Raw genomic sequence first — 21,009 nt, 5'->3', positions numbered from 1 at the left:
CGCCCCTGATGTTAACTTATTTAAATAAGGCACCTGGCAAAAGGCCTGGCCTATGGCAGAGACTCAAAAAATGGTAGTTATTGTGATTATTATTACTATGCTCACAATAACCCTCTAACATAGAATCCTCTCTCTTTTCACAGTCAGAGCAGTTAGTAATAAGCATAGCTGGTAGATGAGAAATTCAAGCTCAGATGGTCAAAACTGCTCTAGGATCCATAATGGGAGTTGGGAACAGGATCGGGAATCCTTACCCTAAAAAGTCAGCTATTTTTGACAGTTAAAGCTTACTTGGTCAAGTGTTGTCTGAGAAACAGAGTAGTCTTCTATGTGGAGTCGCTTTTTGCTCTGGGAAAGGATGCTGAATATCTTAGCCAGGGAAGATAATGAGGATGGAAGCTGGTACTGGAGCATGTTCCGGTGCTTCTCCTTGAGGACACTTCCAGGAAAGGCAAGTCCGAAGAACTCCTGGACAGGCTTCAGATCAGGGTTGGACCCTGCTATTCGTACAACTATTGTATAACCATCTCCAAACCTGAAAGCAGGGGGGGAAAAACCCTCAAATGGAAGATCCTCAGGAAACCTCTCGAAAGAATATTTAACCCTACCCTACTGATGCCATGAGACAGGAAGATCCACAACTGACCCAGAAATAAATATCCGAGAGAAGGAACTAGTTACCATTTACTGACTACCTATTCTGGTGCCATGCCAAGTGCCTTAGACACGTGATTTCACTGAATCCTCACGTGGACAGAAGAAGCCTGGCAGATACTACAGAGAAACTGAAGCCCAGGGGTTAGTCATTTGCCCCTGGTACAGAGCTCCTAAGTGGCTGGGCCCAGGATGTGGACCCATTTGTGTTGGAGTCCAAAGCCTAAGCTTGAACCATATGGCATGTGTAAAACTTCCCATTTCATGTGCCTCACGTGGCCAGAAGGTAGATGGACATTCCTAGGAGACAGGATCTCAGGAAGGTGAAGGAATTTGTGCAAGGGCACACACCAGTGACAGGTAAAGACAGAATTTGAATGCAGCACTGTTGGACTTCAAACCCCTCATTCTTTCCACTGTATCATTTTGTTCCATTTATTTCCCTTTATTTTAGAGCCACCATGTATATGCTCACAAAAAGAATAAATACCAACTTTCTCAGTAGGTGTCATCCTAAGGAAATGGTCTTTGTTACCTATTTTTCAGATGTTGGACACTGCCAAGACACCGGAACCTCCCGTTCACCATAATTGCCATCCTAGTGCACAGAGCTTCACATTCTTCCATACTGGGGGAACAGAGATTTTTGTTTTAGAAAAAGATGCTCTTCTAACCATCAGGACATCATAGGACCTCAGGATTTTGAAAGAAATAGATTCCCAGCTTCCTACGGCATAACTGCATCCTATTACAAATATATGAAGATGTAGGGATAACATGGTTATTGCCACACTGTTTACCCTTGTAAAAAAACAATGCAAACAGTCCAAATGTCTACAAAAAGAGGAACAGTTAAATTAATTAGGGCATAGACTAATGGAATGTTTCAACTCAGCTATGAGAAAGGATGACACATCTGTATGTACTGACTTGAAATAATGTTTGCAAAATATTAAGTGAAAAAGAAGATCTATACAAAGCTTGCATTTTTGCTTTTAAAATACACACACACACATACACACAAGTAGAGATTTGCAAAGGAAAACTGCAAAGATATATATAGCATAATGATAGCAGTTATCTCCTAGTGAGGCAATGTCAGGTAATTGTCACTGTTTTTCTCTTTGCCTTTCTGTGTTTTCTAATTTTTATACCATGATCACATCCACTATTTGGAAAATTTTTACATTACACAACACAGATGCCAAGCCAAGTCTTTGCTACTGACCTGTGAGATGTGAGCACTACTGATCTCCCTTCCTTGACAATACTTAAGGCACAATTCCACAGGAATCTCCGGGCTTTGGGATCCATGCCTGTGGTAGGTTCATCCTGTGATCAGAATAAAATTAAATCCTATTATTTGTGGAAAACGTATCAAAGACCGATTTGTTTTTAAGTACAGAAGCATCTTTGAAATAACTAGAATGGGAAGTTAAAGTTTAGACTATTTCTTGATGGACCAAAGAACCAGACCTTACACACCGAAATAAACTGCATGCTTGTTTGTAACCAGTTCACCCTTATAAATGTGTCAAATAGGAAACCCAATTTTTTTTATATAAAATTAATTTTCTCCAATGAATAGAAAGGGAAAGGAAAAACCTATTTACAGTTTCAATCATCTTTTCATGACTGACAAGTATACTAAAAATTCTTTTTTTGTGAAATCTCTATTGAAGTCTGGATAGGTTTGGGTAAAATTACTTTTCTTATTTTTTTATTCCAACTCACTCCAGCTTAGACTGTTATGTTGTATTTGCTAGTCTTAGAGAAAAAGACTACAGATCCAAATGATCTGGATAACATGAAAGCCTTAACCCAAGATTTCTTTCTGTAATAACTGCAATGAAGAAGAAAAAGGGTCAAGGGCACTGTCCAGTCTAATCTTCTGTTTTCCATCTCTCTGTATGTAAGGACTATGAGGTGCCACCTTGGGGATCTTGAAACCATAATCTCCATCTACAGGGGATGAACACATGGATGGTCAAAAAGAATGTTCCAGAGAAAGGTCAAATCACATATCCAACACTCATCCACACTTGTCGGGGTTCTCCACATCAGAGAAACAAGGTCCCTAGAGCATCTCTCTTTTGGAGCATGTGAGGGCATAGGAAAACCACCCAGTTTGTATCAAAAAAAACCTTCCTTTTGGTTTTCTAAGGCTGCTCTGCTGTTCCTGGTTGGAAGAAGGATGGCCTACCATTAGCCAAGCCAGTCAGGCAGTGTCCCTGGATATACAGGACTTTAGAAAAGTAGGGGCACCTGGGTGGCTCAGTTAGTTAATAAGCATCCGGCTTTGGCTCAGGTCATGATCTCACAGTTTGTGGGTTTGATCCCCGCATCAGGCTCTGTGCTGACAGCTCAGAGCCTGGAGCCTGTCTTCGGATTCTGTGTCTCCCTCTCTCTCTGACCCTCCCCTGCTTGTGCTGTCTCTCTCTCTCAAAAATAAATAAAAAACATTAAAAAAAAAAAACTTTTAGAAAAGTGATGTTCTCCATTCAGGCCAAAATAGTTTTCCATTCAGTCCTACTCACCAGAAACACCACAGGAGGCCCACCAATCAAAGCCATGGCTGTTGAGAGCTTGCGTTTGTTGCCTCCACTGTAGTTACCAGCATATTTTTCTCCATACTTCACGAGGCCCAGTTTTCGAATTGCCCATTCACCAACCTTAAGTAATGAAAAGCACCTTGACTTCTGTCTGCTTTGTTAACTTTGTCATGCTTTCTTACACTTATAGGTGATGTTTCTTTACTGAATAAGACTAGGGAAATTCTTTTCACTGAGTAGGTTCTATAATCATGACCTAGCAAGTGCCAAGGAGCCAAAAAGCAGGGGGAAGGGACTCGTGCAGGTGGGAATAGCACTTCCTCTCTGCCCTCACCCCTGCCACTCACCCCTGCCCCACCACCACCATGTATTCCCACCCTGTAGGTAGGGGCCAAGAGCCAGCATTTCCCATTGCTCCATCCATGAGTACGAACAATGTTCATTTGTGAAAAGTCAAAGCCATAAGGTCTACTGTCCACCAGCCAGAGGACAGGCTGGCTTTCTGGTGCTCATGGTACCTTCCCAACTTCTTTCTCTGGGACTCCTCTCAGGAGGGCAAAGAACTCCACGTGCTCTCTTCCAGTCAGTAGTTCCGTGATGGCATCAAACTGAGGGCAATAGCCCATGTTCTGATGTACTTCGTGGATGTTTGATAAGATACTGCAAAGAAAAAAGTGGTCAGATTTTAAGCATCTAGAAGTACTCTGATCAGATAATCTTACTAATGTTCCTATAAAGTATGCTGGTACATGACAAAAATAACCAGTGAGCGCATCTCCTATAGATTGAAGGAACAATCTTTCTGCCCCCAGGATGCCAGCCCCTCCCGGCAGTCAGGGTTCCTACCCCTGTACCACCCACTTGCACCTGGCTCTCCCAACACCTCAATCTGCAGGCTCAGTCCCATTTCAAGATCCCAAGGCCATCCCAACTGCAGTGCTGCCTTTACCAACAATCTCACTCACAGGATCCCAGGACTTCAGTACTAACTGTCCATCCTAGACTTGACTTCTGTGTCCCAGTCATATGTATGGAGCCCTCTGTTATGCCAAAGTCTCCTTCATGGCCATTCAAACCCAGAGGAGGCCCAGCAACTCTGGGTGTGACCTCCCTCCCTCTGCCTTCTGCGGTTCATACACTGACTGGGCCATAACATGGTCCAGACTCTCTGGTCCCACTATTTACCCAAAGTAGGCAGCCTTCTGGTTTTTAAGGGTGTTGTTTTGGGGGTCTGTTGTTGTTGTTTTATCACAGCTCTCTGAAAATATGATGACAAAAAATATATATACCTACAGATACAAGTTTACATATACTGGTGGAAACAGCTTTTGGGCCCCATGAAGCCAAGTTCAGGTTAAGAATCCTTGATGTGGGAGAAGCTCAGGCCTCATCCAGTCTGATGACTGCACATCAGCCATGTCTGGACAGTGTCTGCCTTTGGCCTTTCAGCAATACTCTTTCCTCTTTGCAGATCTGTTTAATACTCACGGGGCCAGCCTTCTCAAGAGCTATGACTGAGGTGTCCGCAGACATGACGTCGGGCCCTCACAGCAACACTGCCCCAGCCAGCTCTTACAGCCAGTCACTGTGACAAACCTTAGTTTGGGCCCATTATTGCTGCCATTACTTTATGTCCACGGAGGCTGGTACTAGGAACAAGCCTCGGAAGCAGGTGTACAGCCTTAGACCTGCTATTCCAGAATTTCAGTTCTCTTAAACCTCCTTGACTCTGCTACTAAAAAAGTTGATGAGACAGAAGAGGGAACCCATGCATATATTAAGTCCCTTGCTCTTTTCAATTTTATGGGCTAGTAGCCCCCTATTATTTCCAAATTGTGAGTCATCGTCTATTAGTGGGTTACAAAATAAAGTTAGTGCGTCATGATCAGTTTTTTTTTTAAAAAGGTATGCCTATTTATGTGTTTTTGTGTATTTATTAGGTTGAGAAATAACTGTATTTGCTACTTTGGATCATGGTCAGAAAAGTTCAAAAGTGGCGGTCCTGTACCATCTCTCCATATAAAAAGCCCAGAGAAACCACACATATTTAGAGTATTCAAGGGTAACATTGCCTAATTGGTCTCTAAAATGGAGGCGTACCCACTAAAGATCGCTTAGTCACCTGTGCATTCTCAGAAAATGACTTAATGTGGCCTCAATAATCGATACACACACCCTTTAGGGAGGGCAATTTGGCAAGTACACACCTTTTCACCTTGTAGGAATTTTCCCTGAGGAAATAAAAGATGACTACAAGGACACATTTACACAGTGAAAAACAGAAGCCAATAATTGTCCAGCAATAAGAAATTGATTAAATAAACTATAGATAAATGTACAGAGGGGCATTTTGTGTAGTGATGTAAAGTCTACATCTTAGAATATGTAACCTATTGGGAAATATCCATACTATACTCATTAACAGTGAACTAACTTCAAAAATCTAGATACAGTATGATCTCAATTTTATTATATACTTATATGTGTACATAACATAGATTTGGGCTGATGGGAATGTTCTAACACTGGATTGTGGTAATGAGTGCACAACCTTGCGAACTGACTAGAAATCACTGAACTGTACTCTTAGGACAAGTAAACTATATGGGATATAAATTATACTTGAATAAAGCTGTTTAAAAAACATATGGGGACTGAAAAAAATGTAAATAGTGGGTATCTCTAGGTAGTGAGATTATTGATGATTTTTACCTCCTTCTTTATATTTTACTATATTTCAACATTTTTATAAACTATATAGTACTGTTAAGAGTCCAAAAAAATTAAAATATATTTACTTAAATGAAGTAAAACAAGTTTTTGTGGCAAAATACAGTCTGTGTCTTTTCTCACCTGTTTTTGTTAAGGAAAGCATCTCCTCTGGTAACCGTGGTATCTCCAGTTAACATCTTGAAAGTTGACGATTTCCCAGCCCCATTAACTCCCAGAAGTCCAAAGCACTGAAAAAGATTGGGTAAGCTGTATACGTAAACTATTAAAACTGTGAATATAAATCACCCTTATAAAATAGTCATCTCTGCTGGGTTTTCAGATAACATGATTCTAAAACATGATTCTTAAACATTGATGAAGAGTCCATTTTTTTCTGATTTTAAGAACATATATTTAAATATATTTTATAATGAGACTTATTGAGCATATTTGTAAATATTTTTTGAGTCATGAGGTTGAGGCCAAAGCTCATATGTAAAAAACAGTCACATTTCACCATCTAATCTGACTAAATGGCAGAAGAGAACACAAACATGAACAATAAAGGAAAAAACCTACTTAAAAATAATCTATTTGAATTTCATCATCTTGAATGGATCAAAAAGTCCCATTTGAGATGTGCATTCTTTTTTTTTTAAGTTTAAAGAAAATTTTTAATGTTTATTTATTAGAGAGAGAGAGAGCAGGAGTAAGGAAGGGGCAGAGAGGGAGGGAGACCCAGAATCCGAAGCAGGCTCCAGGCTCTGAGCTGTCAGCACAGAGCCCCATGCGGGGCTCAAACTCACTAACCATGAGATCATGACCTGAGCCGAAGGTGGACGCTGAACCGACTGAGCCACTCAGGCGCCCCACATGCATTATTTTCTAAAATTGCCTAATATTTGTCCCAAACTGTTCCCTTCTGACATATAGGATCTCCATTTTCTCCGTGACTGATTACTCCACATAGACATGAATACAGAAGCCTTTAAAAGTCACTTTTAACCTTTCCAGATGTTGTTGTTGAACAACAGTTTGAATTAACCGGGTAAGCCGAGTGTAGACAAAGTGCCTTTACCTCACCAGGAGGAATGCCAACACAAATCCTGTCAACAGCAGGCTTCCTCTTTCTTCTGTAGATCTGCAACCGAAAAAGTGCACACATTCGTGAGCCATGGTGAATCACAGCTCTCCCAAGCAACTGTGGGAGAGGGAATCATAACCCAAAGACACGAAGTAAGACTCATCGATGTAGCTAAGTCACATACTTGATATGCTAAGAGCCTTGGTCTGTCTCTGTGGCAACCGGCTTCTAAAGGAAGGACTTTGAAGCTCAAAATAAAAGTGAATTTCTTGTTATTTTGAATTTAATATCAACCTTTTTTAATGTTTATTTTTTTATTTTTTTAATGTTTATTTGTGAGGGGGACTGCAGAGAGGGAAAGAGAAAATCCCAAGCAGTCTCTGCACTGTCAGCAGAGAGCCCGATGTGGGGCTCAAGCTCATGAACTGTGAGACCATGACCTGAGCCAAAGTCAGAAACTTAATCAGCTGAGTCAGCCAGGTGCCCCTATGTTTATTTTGAGAAAGAACACGTGGGTGCGCACATGCACACAAGTGGGGGAGGAAAAGAGAGAGAGGGAGACAGAGAATCCCAAGCAGGCTCCATGTTTGCTGTCAGCGCAGAGCCCAACACGGAGCTTGATCTCATGACCTGAGCTGAAATCAAGAGTTGGCCACTTAACTGACTGAGCCACCCAGGTGCCCTTAATATCAACCTTCTCAAAAGACATATTAGTCATTAAAATATAATTTTTCATTTACCTGATATTCTAGATATTTTAAAAATTAAACTGTACATGGTAAAAACGCATCATTGAAACACTGCAAATCTTGTCTGTATATATTGCAAAAATGTGAATTGCTGGGATTCTAGCACCTAGCATGGACTGAAGCAAACCTTCCTCCTGGAGGGAGATCAGCATTTTAAACTATGACTCTCAAAATCAGCCATTTATTCTTCCTACCCCAGCTTTGACTGGATATACAATTTTAGTACGTTTTAATAACAAACACAAAGTGTAAGCGTGAAAAACAAATATACTTGAGAACAATACTTCTTATTATAAAATATTCTCAGTAGGATTTCTTTAATAAGTCCCCTCAGTGTATTTTGAATATAATTAAATACTAGATGAAAACTTGGTATAGGTGCATAATTTTGGGGAAGCATGCTTTTTATTAAACAAATCTACAAAAATGACCATTCCAACAAAAAGCTGAAAACAACTGAAGACACGTTGTTGCAGCCTGTACTCACTGTCTCACCTTTGTCAGCTCCTTGATTTCCAAGATGTCATTCTGTCCTCCACCATCAAGAATTCTCTGTCTTTCCCGCTTCACATCTTCATCCTCATCATTCAAAGGAGGAAGCTTTGCATTCACAGGTCTTGGGGGAAAATTGTTAAGAAAAAAAAAAATCAACCTTTCAAGACAAAGACTCAATTTCTAAGGAAGTCCTATAAAATAAGCTCTCTGTAGATTTTAGGGTCAGCAGTCCTGTGGGATAGAGGATGCCCACATTAGGAAATAATCGGTTGGAATGTCCTGAGTTCAATGCAAAGCAACCGCCACTAACCAGTGCTTCCCCATATTTCTTGGGGACCCTCAGCCAGGTGCTCCGTGAGTTCTGAGAAAACGCTCACCTGGGCCTGATGAAGAATCTGTACTGGATCAGAACAGTGATGAGGAAGAACACCACCCCTTCCACGGCCATGGCGAAGAGGTTTCGTCCCACTAAGTCCCAGGACAGGGGTGAAACAAAACGATTCTCCCCTGGCAGACACAATGCAGAGATCCAGTCAGAACAGAGCCACCAAAGACTATGGCCCTTCCTCAAATTCATCTATATTCCTAGAAACACCAATGGCTATTGACTATGACAAGGAGAAAAAAGTAAGGGAGTGACTACAAGTCTGATTTAGGGTAGCATGTTGGGAAAATATACTATGACCCAGTAACATGTATTAAATCTCTAATTTCATATCTTATATTTCCTTCTTAATGAGACATGCCAAAAATCCTTTTTAAAAAGGCAAACAGGGGCTCCTGGGTGGCTTAGTCATTTGGGCGTCCAGCTTCAAACGCTGTGAGTTCGAGACCCGAGTCAGGCTCTGTGCTGACAGCTAGCTCATGAGCCTGGAGCCTGTCTTCGGATTCTGTGTCTCCCTCTCTCTCTGACCCTCCCCTGCTCATGCTGTCTCTTTCTCTCTCAAAAATAAATAAAACATAAAAAAAATTTTTTTAAATAGAAAGGCAAACAATCCAGGGTAATTTTAAGGGTATTTCAGCAAACTGTTTCACTGAAGATTAGCGAGCACTTTAAAAAGATGCCCCTTTCAGTAGCACATAATGTAACCTAGTGAACTGATTAAATCATCTGGCTTTATGGGAATATTCCTTACATTCCTTAGGCATTGTCTGTGCACTTGTTAATTGAAAAGAAAGAAAAAAATAGTCCCTCTTCTATGTCCATTAAATAACATGGCCCATCTAGCTATATGAGCCAGTGGATAAAGAACAGTAATGTGGCCACAGGAGAAATATTTTTAAAGACTCTAAATATTGAAAAAGCTGCAATAAATGACCTTGTTATAGACTGTGTAAAAGTCTGCAGGCCCATGACTTTCCTAGTAGTCACAGCCAAAGTTTGTACTCTTCCTTCTGGTTCTCTGGCCTGTATCCAATTTTCAAACAGTGGTTTGCCTTTTCCAGTGACTAAGAAACCCAACCAATGGCATTACGTGCTGGGTCCAGGATGAAGCCAGTATTTTCCTTACCTCCAAAATTGCCCTCTCATTTTTCTCAATGCTAGCAGAGGCACAGACAAATGTTGCATCAAAAGACCCATCCCACATCCAGTGGTGACACTTCCTATACCCAGTCACCAGCCTCTTTCCAAAACAAAGCCCAGAGTCCCAAGGCCCATGAAAACTGTCATGTCCATGAAAGCCTCCAGCCACTGCTGTCACTCACCAAATCTTTCCAAGGCATCAGCCATTGCCTGATTTTTCACCATGTCGATGAGCCCCCGTCCCAGGCAAAAATGTGGGAAGATCAAGAATACAGACTTCAGGATATCATTGATGTTATTCAGTTTCTAAAAAAGTAGAAGAAGAAGAAGAAGAAGAAAATGTCATTTTTTTTCAAATGTATATTATTTGTGGTTCAGGCTAAAAAGGTATCAAGATCTAAAATACAAGAGATTAGAAAACTTTGGATTCACTGGGATCAAATTGAACCTTTGAATTCAGACACCAATAAATAGCAACAGCCATAGTTGATCATATATAACCTAATAAAATTTCCTCTTTGGAAAATTTGAAGTAAAAAAAAAAAAAGAAAAAGAAAAAGAAAATTTGGAGTAATGCTATGAATATGTAAAATATGTGCAAAGTTTGGAAACATAGTTATGTTTAATCAGAAGCAAATCCATAATAAAATACTGGCTTAGCATTTCAAAAGCAAATTGCTCATGTCTGGATCAATATTTCAGTTTCAGAATTTTGTTGGAATTTTAAAAATTCTTCTTGTACATGTCAACCCAGTGGCCAAATTATCCAACAATTAAGTTGCCATCGCTGGATGCCCTGTGCTAGGCACAGGGGAGGTCAAGGTTAATAAACAGTCTCTACTCTGAGGAAATTACTACATAACTGGATAGTTGTTGTACTGGAGGCATGAACTGAGCATCTGGGGAGCACAGGGGAAGAGAGAACTCTTGCTGGGCAGGTGAAGGAAAGCTTCACACTTGAGTGCAGTACTGAAGGCTTAATGAGATACTACCAGACTGTATAAAAGAAGTCAGGCCCACAGCAGTATGGAGGGTTAGAGCAACAGCGAACTCAGCTGAAGCTACAGAGCCTTGGGAATGGGTGTGGTGAGATCTGGCCAGGAAGAGCTATCTACCTTTAAAGGCCTCGCATGCTAAGTCAAGGTGTTTGGACAAAGACAATAGCAACAGGAATGGACAGAGGCCCTTAGAGAGATCTGGAACCGGAAGGCCAGACAAGGTAAACAGTTCAGTGTGGGACATACACAAAATAAAGCATAGGAGATGACTCTAATACTGGCAGCTGGGTGACTGGGTAGATGGGAATGCCATCCAGTGGAACAGGAATGACAAGAGAAGTATTAGGTTCTGAAAGAAAAGATAATTAGGATGCGTCAAGTATGGGGCATCTAGAAATAATCTAACTGGAGCCATCTGCTAGGCAAGTGAAAATGTGACAGTAGAGTTTCAGGGAACAATGAGGGTTAAAGGCATAGATCTGGGAGATAACTAAGTAGACACAGAGGAGAGTTGGTCAAAGCCTCGGGAATGAATGGCATCACACAGAGATAGCATCTCAAGTAGAAAGCAAAGATTGCACAGGACCAAATATTGGGAACAGCAACACTTTAACAGAAAGGAGAACAAAAGAACCTGTCAAAGGAAACTCAAGGGTTTGATCAATCTAAGAAATATAAGAAAAGGAGGAGAAAGATGTGCTATTCAAACCCAGTGCGGAGAGAATCTGGGAAAGGAAGGAGTGGTCAGGGGGGTCAACAGCACAAACAAGTGGCACTAGATCATGATTCCATGCTGTCCTCTGGCCCGGAGAGATGCACATCCCCACAGGAGCTGCTCTGTCTGCAGACTCACATTGTTGGTGAACAGCTCCAGTACAAAAGTGGCCACGCTGCCATTAATCCCGATGAAGAGGTTCACGCTGGTGAGGACCACGTAGGCTGTGCTGGGGATCTTGAACACAAAGGAGGCTGGGTACATGAGAGGTGTGATCGACCACCTGGTGAGGCACAAAGACAAATGTCCACTGAGTGTCCCCTGCCTGCCCTTGGACACTGGGCACTATATGCCTTACCCCCATCCACGGGAGCCTTACCCATACAGCAAAAGCAGAAGGGCTAGCACGGGCAGGTTGGTGGAGGACACATAGGACTTCTGCTGGAAGCAGATGAAGATGATAATGACCAGCGTAGCAGGGACCACATAGTTGCACTAAAAGTAAAAAACAAAGAAATAAGGTTCACCCCTGAGTCAGAAACACAGCACATCTCAAGTCTTCACCATCATAGGACAAGAAAGGGCAGATAAACATATTGGGGGAATAACTTTGAATTAATGAAGCCACATAAAACATTAATCAAAATATTGGAAAATACATTCTGACAAGCATTTTACCCTTGGCTGATTTTATAAACTGCGTGGCCTTTCTGTCTTTCCAACAGCTAAGCTAAGGTGTCATGCTCAGTAAACTTATACTGAACAATGGATTCCCAGTCAGAGTAATTACAATTTCACAGGCAGCAAATGAGCTTCCATTATTCTTCCCGAAGATGATTGTGTGTTTCATCGTTAATGCTATATTATAGTCTGCCCAAGTTCAATCTCACATGTAATCTACCTATAAGTGCTTATCTCATAACATGAATGTCAGAATTGTTTCATCACACTGAGAGTAATTTTAAAGTCTGTCCTGACAGTGTGTCACGCATTAAAATGCAGATATAAAGACTTGCCTACAGGACAATTAGGAGAATTCATAGCTAGCAGACCAAAGCACAGGCAGGGAGGTGATAGTGGACCTGTTGGCTGTTAAAAGAATTTGAGGGTCAGACTGCAGGGCTCTGCCTCAGTCTCATCCTTCCCAGTATGTGTATCAACAACTTAGATGAAGACATGCTTTTAGTGAATTTCAGAGTCTCTAAAGCAGCGGGGGAGGGACAGATAATACACAGGAAGGTAAGTGATAGCTCTGAGGTCACAGACTTGATCTTCCATCTCTGAACCTCCTGTGCCTGCCACAGTCAGATACATAGTAAGCACTGAGTATGTGTTTACCGAATGAAGTCATCACTGGATCAAGATAAAAACAAAACCAAATGGACACTAAACAAGATGCAGTGTAATAGGGACAGATATAAAGTTTAGGTTCAAAAAGTCAACTGCATTAGTATAGAGTGAAAGAGACTCCATTTACCAATCATACTATGAAATGGAAATTGCAGTTCACTACTAAATTGCCATCAAGACAGTGCTACTGCCCATGCAATACCCACGGGCTGAGTAATTAATGTATGGATAAAGATCAGCTCTCTCTAGATTTGTAACCCTTCAGACCTGAGCCTGAACAGAAGGTTAGTTTTCGGCTTGGCTTTTCAAAAGGAACATTAACAATGTGGAGCATGGCCATGGAAAGGCAACATATCACAACAGTGATAAGTCTGAGAGGCTTGGTCTTACCGGAACCAACATCATCATCATCACTCATGTTTGTACAGTGCTTTAGAGATTACAAAGTGTGTCCTCATATAGATCATCTTATATGGGGAAGACTTGGGTTAAATGAAAGTTGCCTTCGAATACCTGAAAGACTATCAGTGGGAAAAGAAATACATTTGTTCTGTGTGGCTTACAACTAATGGAAGTTAAGGGAGATATACTTCAACTCCACTTTACAAAAATTAGAACTTCAGAATTCTTGTAAGTCTTCCATATTGGTTTGAACAAAAGCAATGTACTAGAGTTGGCACAAGAATATATTTGAAAAGGATGGATAAGCTTCCGAGTAAAATGTATAGTTTTCAATTGAAAGAAGGATTTCCTACAAAGGTAAAAAACACCTTGATTCTGGAGGTGAAAACCTACCAGACAAGGTAGAGGCAATGGAGTTTTAACTAAAGAGGCTTCCAGCTTGATGTTACTTTGAAAAGTGGTCACCTAGGAAATTAGTGGCAGTGGTATTAATTGCAGTGTGGACAGATTTTCTTTCCGGTGGGCGATCAGCTCTGTATTTGATGCCATATTTAGTGTCATGAGAGCATACAACTGCTTCCGCCTTTTCCTTTGTCATTCATCTTTGACGAGCTAGGGCACTCTTAGAAAAGCTGGGGACGGTTCTTTCATCAATCCACAGCCTACTGATTTAGACAACAGCAGTAACTGGAGTTCTTACCATATCCCACACAAAATTGGAGAGCCAATAGATGACAGGTTTCACTCCACTGATGAACTGCAGGTGCTTTGCTTTGCTGACCCGCTCTTGGATCAGGAACACCACAAAGCTGGCTGGGACGAAGGACATTGCAAAGATGACACAGATGGACACAAGGACATCCACTGATGTAGTCATCCTGAAAACAATAGACAGTGAGGCTATGAGGGGCTGTTGATGCAGCTGAGGACCCGGTCAGGCAAGATGCACATGCACATACACACCCACACACATACATACACACCCGCACACATACATACACACCCACACACATACACACACACACACACACACACACACACAAGTGTCCGAGATCTGAGGCATAGCCTAGGGGGAAAATATCTTTTCAGAACATGAATTTTATTCAGGGTTAAGGATTATTTTCAAGTAAAAAAAAAATTCTGATAATTAAAATGAGAAACTGATTTCAGTGAGGCAAAAAAAGAATCCATTGCTATAATGAAATTATTTTAAAAAGTCTAAGAACAGCCAAATGGCATTCACTTTGGTCTTCCTTTCTTGATGCTTAGGAGCATTAAGTTGTAAATTTCCACACATATAGGACTACTGTATCTTGGAAACTAAATAAAACATAACTATTAGTGTGAACCTACTCAAATAAGTTAACTTCTGGCTATAAATAAATTTGAAAATAATAGTGTGTAGCATATGTAACACGTAACAAAAATTCTATCAGATTCTTATTGTAAGAACTATAAGCTCATTAAGAATATAATTTATTTATATATATTAATTTTATATAAAATTAGTATAAAGATCCTAGTGACATATATTGATTCCACATGAGTTCAGCAGAAATAGCTGTGATACACTCTATATACAGGAAAGAACCTAATACGTTGAGTGTCAACAATGCTGAGTGCTGGACTCGGGCAATTTACATGAATTGCCTCATTTAACATCATACATCTAGAAATTTAAAAGCCAGATTCAAACACAGATCTCTATGATTCCAAAGGCTATGCACTTTAAGCTATATTATACCAGTTTTACACTACACACACACACACACACACACACACACGATTCAGGAATTAAGGGGGTAAAAAGTTACAAACAGAAAGGGAGGGAGGCAAACCATACTAGACACTTAAATACAGAGAACAAACTGAGGGTTGATGTGGGGTGGGGGAGAGGGGAAAGTGGAGGATGGGCATCGAGAAGGGCACTTGTTGGGATGAGTACTTGGTGTTGTATGGAAGCCAATTTGACAATAAATTATATTAAAGAATAAAAAAACTAAAAAAAGTTTTTAAAGCTGATAAAAGTATGCCTTACCAAGTTTAGATACAGTGGTTTCAAAACTAATAAAACCATTTTTAATTTATTTTTTTATGTTTATTCATTTTTCTTTTTCTTTTTTGAGAGAGTATGAGAGGGAGAAGGGCAGGCACAGAATTGGAAGCAGTCTCCAGGCTCTGAGCTCTCAGCACAGAGCCCAACTTGGGGCTTGAACTCACAAACTGCGAGATCATGACCTGAGCCGAAGTCGGCCACTTTACCGACTCAGCCACCCAGGAACCCCAGTTAGTGAGATAAAGTATTTTACAATTTTATTGACAATTTTACTTTACATAAATTCACTAAATGTAATGGTTTTTAGACATCAAGAATCCTTTATCTTCTGCAGTTTAATCCCTCTCAGCCAATTCATAAATTGATCATTTTCTGCCCAGAACCTGAATTAACCCAGATATGCCATAATGTAACTGTGACCTCAGCTGGTACTTCAGAATTAATTTCATACTTCCTTCCTCTACTCCAGGAGTCCAACACCCTCCTGTCCTCCTACCCCACCCATTCAGAGAGTCACACTTACAGAGCCACTTCCGAGAGCTGTTGTTTGGTGAGATTCAGAGGGTGATTGAAAGCAGTAATCCCATACTGGCTGGGGTTCTCTCCCTTCTGCAGGTTGGCCCGGAGGATGGCATTGTTCATGACATTCAAGAAAGAGCTAATGGCATGCCAGCCCTTGTTGTTGAACCACACCTAAAATAAAATACACCAGATACAAAGTAATGCTTCCAAATCCTGCTCCCGGAGGTAGAGGCACATACAAAAAACATGGGCATAAATTTTGGAATTCCAGTCATACACCAGGATGAAACACTGTAGTCCAAGAACATGGCAAAGTAATCACAGCAGCCAGGGTATATGGAGCACGGACGGTATGGCCAGGCACCATGCCAACTACACTATACCTTTAACTCACTCAGTCCTCACCACAGCTTTAAAAATAGCCATGATATGGTCCCCCTTTCTTAGATTAGTGAACTGAGGCTTAGACAGATTAGATAACATGGTCAAGGTCACAACAGTTCACTTGGTATTTTTGGTGGCAAAGCAAATTCTCTTCATTGCTATACTATATGGCCTCAGTGGTAAAATTAATAGCTCTCTTCTGTCATGAATACACCTGTCAACCTTATGAGTTGTTCATCAAGAAGCTACTAGAACAAAGGGCTTTACCTTGACGTTATTTTTTGTATCTAGTCCAGTCATGAATCTTCCCAAGCTGCTGAGAAATCGATCTGCAGAACTGTCCTGTGAACAACAGAAACTTGCCTCAGTTGGAAAGGCTACAGGACAACCGTGTGAGGAGCAACATTTTACTGCCTTGCTCACTGAAGTGAGATAGATCTGAAGTCACTGAATAACTGGTGCCCAAAAAACAAGTGACCAGAGATCTGAAGCATTCATGCTGCCCAAACCACAAGTCTTGAAGGAGTCGCAGGGACACCCGGTGACTCAAAGTCCCAAGATGGAGATGGCTCACTTAACTGGGTGGTGAGGATTCTCCAGAGCGTTCCCTTGGTGTCCTCCTAAAACCCAGACCCACACTCAGTTGCTGATGTGTTGGATACGTGGGGTCCGCGTCTCAACCGTGGAGACACAACTCTATTACTGTCGTGGCTGCCCATGACCCTGGAGTGCATGTTCACCTGACCCCTCAATTCCCATTTAAAAATGGGAAACCAGAGGGTGCCGGGTGGCTCAGTCAGTTAGGCATCCAAGTTCGGTTCATGGTCTCGTGGTTTGTGGATTTGAGCCCCGCGGTGGACTCAGTGTGGACAGCCTGGAGGCTCCTTTAGATTCTGTGTCTCCCTCTCTCCTCCACCCCTTTCCTGCCTGCTCTCTCTCTTTCTCTCTCTCTCAAAAATAAACATTAAAAAAATTGGGGCAGGAGGGCACCAGGGTGGCTCAGTCTTTTAAGCTGCCAACTTCCCATTCAGGTCATCATCTCACAGTCGTGAGTTCAAGCCTCAATCCGAGTCTGCCTCGGATTCTGTGTCTCTCTCTTGGGCTCTCCCCAACTTGCCTGCTGTCTCTCTCTTTCTCTCTCAAAAATAAACAAACATTTGTTAAAATAATTTTTAATAAAAATAAAATAGGAAACCAGAAGTACTGAGAAATGAAGTGGATGCTTTATAGAGGTCGTGCTGCCAGCTTTAAGGAAATAGTTCATTTCCTGTTTAACCAGTGATTATTTTAGAAATGTATGTTCGAAGCCTAGTTTATTTGCCTACTGGCTAAATTCGTCAACTTAAGTTATTCTGAGAGCTTTAAATCTCTGAATTTTTTCTTGATCTATGTTTTTCAGATATTAAATATACCCTGTATAGCCTCATCTTGGCTGGCACAAGATCACTTAATGCCAACAATGGCTTTGTATCAGAAGTCTTAAAAACAGTAAGCGGCGGGGTGATTAGATCCACCTGTCAACTACTCCCGCAAAGTGGCAGCAATAGGCCCAGTTTTCTGACATATCCTAGAATGGATACCGTACCTTGGCTAGCTTCAAGTGTTTCTTCACTTGCTTGATGGCATTATTAACTTCTTGACTTGAAGGGAATGAATACGAATTACTGGCACCCAGGGAAAACCCTCCGTACCTAAAAGAACAGCCTGGCATTAAAATACAGCATGGTACACAGTATTGCTGAGCAGCAGTCACCCCGTGAATGTGTGCATGCTTCATGTAGGTGAATTGCTTATTCAAAGCAGGACCAGAGCTAGCCTTGGAGAAACCTTCCTCCAAAAATTCTGGCAATCTCTTTAACTCATGGTTCTCGCACAAGTGGGAGGGACCTGCATATGATTACACACAGAGTGAGATGTCTGACACATTCAGAATGGTCATCCGTCTCACAGCCTGATAGCCCAGGCCTGCACCCGGGTGTCTGGGCAGGGGTCTGAGTTTTGAGACAAGCAGATGGGAAGTTAGAGGAGGGTCCCTGACCAGAGTCGCCTAGGGAGGAGGGTTTACAGACAGGCCCTGTCTCTGTCCTAGCATGAAGACTACTTTAGGGGTCCCAGTCTGGATCTGCTCTGTGCAGAGTTCTGTGGGTGCTGGCCCTTGGAAAAAAGGCAAAGAGGAAAAGTGGGAAGCAGTGACAGAGCTGAGTTTTGAGGCAGCTGTATAAGGTATCTCATTTTCTACTAAGTACAAATTGGCTTCAAGGACTGTTCCTTCCTTTCTTCCCTAGCGTCACCTACTCCTTCAAAACCTAGAGGGGTAAAGGAGTTCAAATACTGTGAGAATAAGTAAATTTGAGGTCTCTTATTACATCCAAGGCCTTCTTGGTCTCATTCTAAAGGCCTGAAAAATTGTCCTGGAGTCCCTAGGACCTCTCGGGAATGTGCCAATAGCATTAGGTATTTCCCTCACAACACTGTGCTTCCCTGTTAAATCTCTAGAGACCGCTAAGAAACTGCTGAATCTCCACGGGGATCAGAATGCCACAGCTTTCAAAGGCATCTGAAGAGGCAGCTGAGCACCAAGCAATCCCCACCCCCCAATCTCCTGGGATCTGGGGTACCTAGATCAAAGTTGTCCTTCTGAAATACAGCAGTCCAGAAAAAGTAAAAGCAAGCACAGGAAGAGATCAACTTACCTAAACTCATTCACCCAGATCTTGTTCTTTAAACTGCAGAAGCCAAAGAAAAAGAAACCAAAAATCAGTTTGAAGAAACATTGAACCCATTCCTGATGATACAAAAGAAGTTACTATCTACCCAAGGGAACAAGCTGGGACACAAAGAATCCTGTGATCAGGCTGGTGTTGGGCGGTGGTACTCACGGAAGGATGCCTCAGTCACTGGGTCTCTTTCTCCCCATCTTAAAACTATGTTATATATATGAAAATCATGCTTTGGATTAAACCAATTCAAAAACCACCTTACAGGGGCGCCTGGGTGGCTCAGTCGGTTAAGCCTCCGACTTCGGCTCAGGTCAGATCTCACGTTCGTGGGTTCGAGCCCCGCGTCAGGCTCTGTGCTGACAGCTAGCTCAGAGCCTGGAGCCTGCTTCTGGTTCTGTGTCTCCTTCTCTCTCTGCCCCTCCCCCTCTCATGCTCTGTCTCTGTCTGTATCAAAAATAAATATAAAAACATTAAAAAAAATTTTTTTAAAAACCCACCTTATAGACAAAGATGTAACTGAACTAAAAGAGTTTTTTTTTTTAATTCTTTTTTAAGTAGGCTCCACACTCAAAATGGGGCTCAAACTCATGACCCTCAGATCAAGAGTCGAATGCTCTACCAGCCGAGCCAGACAGGCATGCTGAAACTTACTGAATTCAAACTTACCTGAACAAGGTAAGTTTAAATTATCATTTAAGCACACCCTTGTCATTTAAAGTCACTGAGAATACCTAACAGAGGGGCTCAACAAATCAAAATGAAACCAGAATGAACATTCCGAGCATCAAGTTAAATACTCAGTGCTGTGCAGTGATGCTCCAAGAACCTTCATGGCTCTTCCAAGGCTCCATAGACAAGTCAGGCCAATGAGCAGCCAAAGGCTCACTTCTCAGCACTCCATATCATAGATACTATCATTCATTCCATTTATGAGAGGCCCTTTACATGCATGTCATTTAATCTGCACCAGGAGTAGTTAGAGCAACAGTATTCTCACAATAGTCTACAAACTAAGGCTTTTTAAAGGAGGACTGGTTGCTCCTGATAAAACACATAATAAGTAGAATTCAAGTTTGAATCCAGATTTGTTTTTTTATTGACAAACAACCTGGTGCAAGTTTAAGGTGCACAACAGTTTGATTCAACATATTTACATATTACAATATGATTACCACGGTGCTGTTAGCGAATACCTCCATCATGTAATTATTGTCTCTCTTTTGTGGTAAGCACATTTAAAATCTACTTTCTCCATAACTTGGAAGTATACAGTTCTTTAACTATAATCACAATAGTGTACATTTGATCTCCAGAACTTTTCTAATGCACAGCACTGCACTTATCCTGGGCAGTCTTAACGTCGATGCTGACAGCTATACGTTCAAAATACTTACCTTTTCTACTTTGGGAGAATATCCTAAACTCCAAAAAGCCAACATCAGGCCAGAATTTGAAGTCTTCACTCCACCCCATCCCACACACACAGCCTGCTATTTTTGGACTTCTAATTCTCCTACTCAGAAAGGGCCAGGTTTAGTAAATAATGACCTTTTGGCTATGATCTGCACATAGGTCTTCACCAGATAATCCGAAATGTTTCTTCCTGTCAGGTTCTGAAGGATGTCTGCAGTGTTCTGTTTTCTCTGTCATAACAGAAAAACCAAGTGTAAGTGTCTTTATGGACCACAATTGGAACAGAAACAAAAAAATAAAATCAAAGACTATAGGACACATGTCTCTCAAACATGGACCACAGGAAGACCAGACCCCAGGCACTGCCATCATCCAAACAACAAGGCCTGGTCCATTCTGCCCTCAGCATTGGCCATTCCCTTCGCCAGCCAAGATGTTCTCAGGAAATTATTCTTAACTGCTAAACAACAGACAGTAAGATATGATTCTTTCTAGTCACAAAGGTGTTCAGGGAGCAGTATCATTGACGATACCCAGTAAATTCTTTTGTTCACTGGAGTTATACTGATGAATGGATGAGCTGTTACTTTAGGGAGACGTAACCAGGACATCGTTAAGGTCTCACACCTGTTTAAAATTGCCCGTCTTCACCCTGCAACTTGGATGCTGATACAGCAG

General features: G+C 41.5%; 1 protein-coding gene across 1 annotated transcript in view; it reads right to left on the bottom strand.

The window, feature by feature from the left end:
- Positions 1-21,009, bottom strand: part of ABCA1 (ATP binding cassette subfamily A member 1) — a 128,189-nt gene that overhangs the window by 4,176 nt on the left and 103,004 nt on the right. The window contains exons 31-49 of the mRNA XM_029919638.1: positions 20,865-20,958; positions 20,467-20,561; positions 18,892-18,924; positions 17,784-17,889; positions 16,466-16,540; positions 15,816-15,985; positions 13,937-14,114; positions 11,864-11,979; positions 11,623-11,767; positions 9,954-10,077; positions 8,624-8,753; positions 8,247-8,367; positions 6,997-7,059; positions 6,060-6,166; positions 3,725-3,866; positions 3,192-3,326; positions 1,883-1,986; positions 1,190-1,282; positions 292-535 (exon numbers count right to left, since the gene is read on the bottom strand). Coding sequence (XP_029775498.1) covers positions 292-535; positions 1,190-1,282; positions 1,883-1,986; positions 3,192-3,326; positions 3,725-3,866; positions 6,060-6,166; positions 6,997-7,059; positions 8,247-8,367; positions 8,624-8,753; positions 9,954-10,077; positions 11,623-11,767; positions 11,864-11,979; positions 13,937-14,114; positions 15,816-15,985; positions 16,466-16,540; positions 17,784-17,889; positions 18,892-18,924; positions 20,467-20,561; positions 20,865-20,958 — 2,275 coding nt within the window. The remainder of the gene's footprint in view (positions 1-291; positions 536-1,189; positions 1,283-1,882; positions 1,987-3,191; positions 3,327-3,724; positions 3,867-6,059; positions 6,167-6,996; positions 7,060-8,246; positions 8,368-8,623; positions 8,754-9,953; positions 10,078-11,622; positions 11,768-11,863; positions 11,980-13,936; positions 14,115-15,815; positions 15,986-16,465; positions 16,541-17,783; positions 17,890-18,891; positions 18,925-20,466; positions 20,562-20,864; positions 20,959-21,009) is intronic.

This window comes from Suricata suricatta, chromosome 13 (genome assembly GCF_006229205.1).
Source record: "Suricata suricatta isolate VVHF042 chromosome 13, meerkat_22Aug2017_6uvM2_HiC, whole genome shotgun sequence".
Taxonomy (NCBI): domain Eukaryota; kingdom Metazoa; phylum Chordata; class Mammalia; order Carnivora; family Herpestidae; genus Suricata; species Suricata suricatta.
The sequence above is the reverse complement of the archived record's forward strand: the minus strand, read 5'-3'. Positions and strand labels throughout refer to the sequence as shown.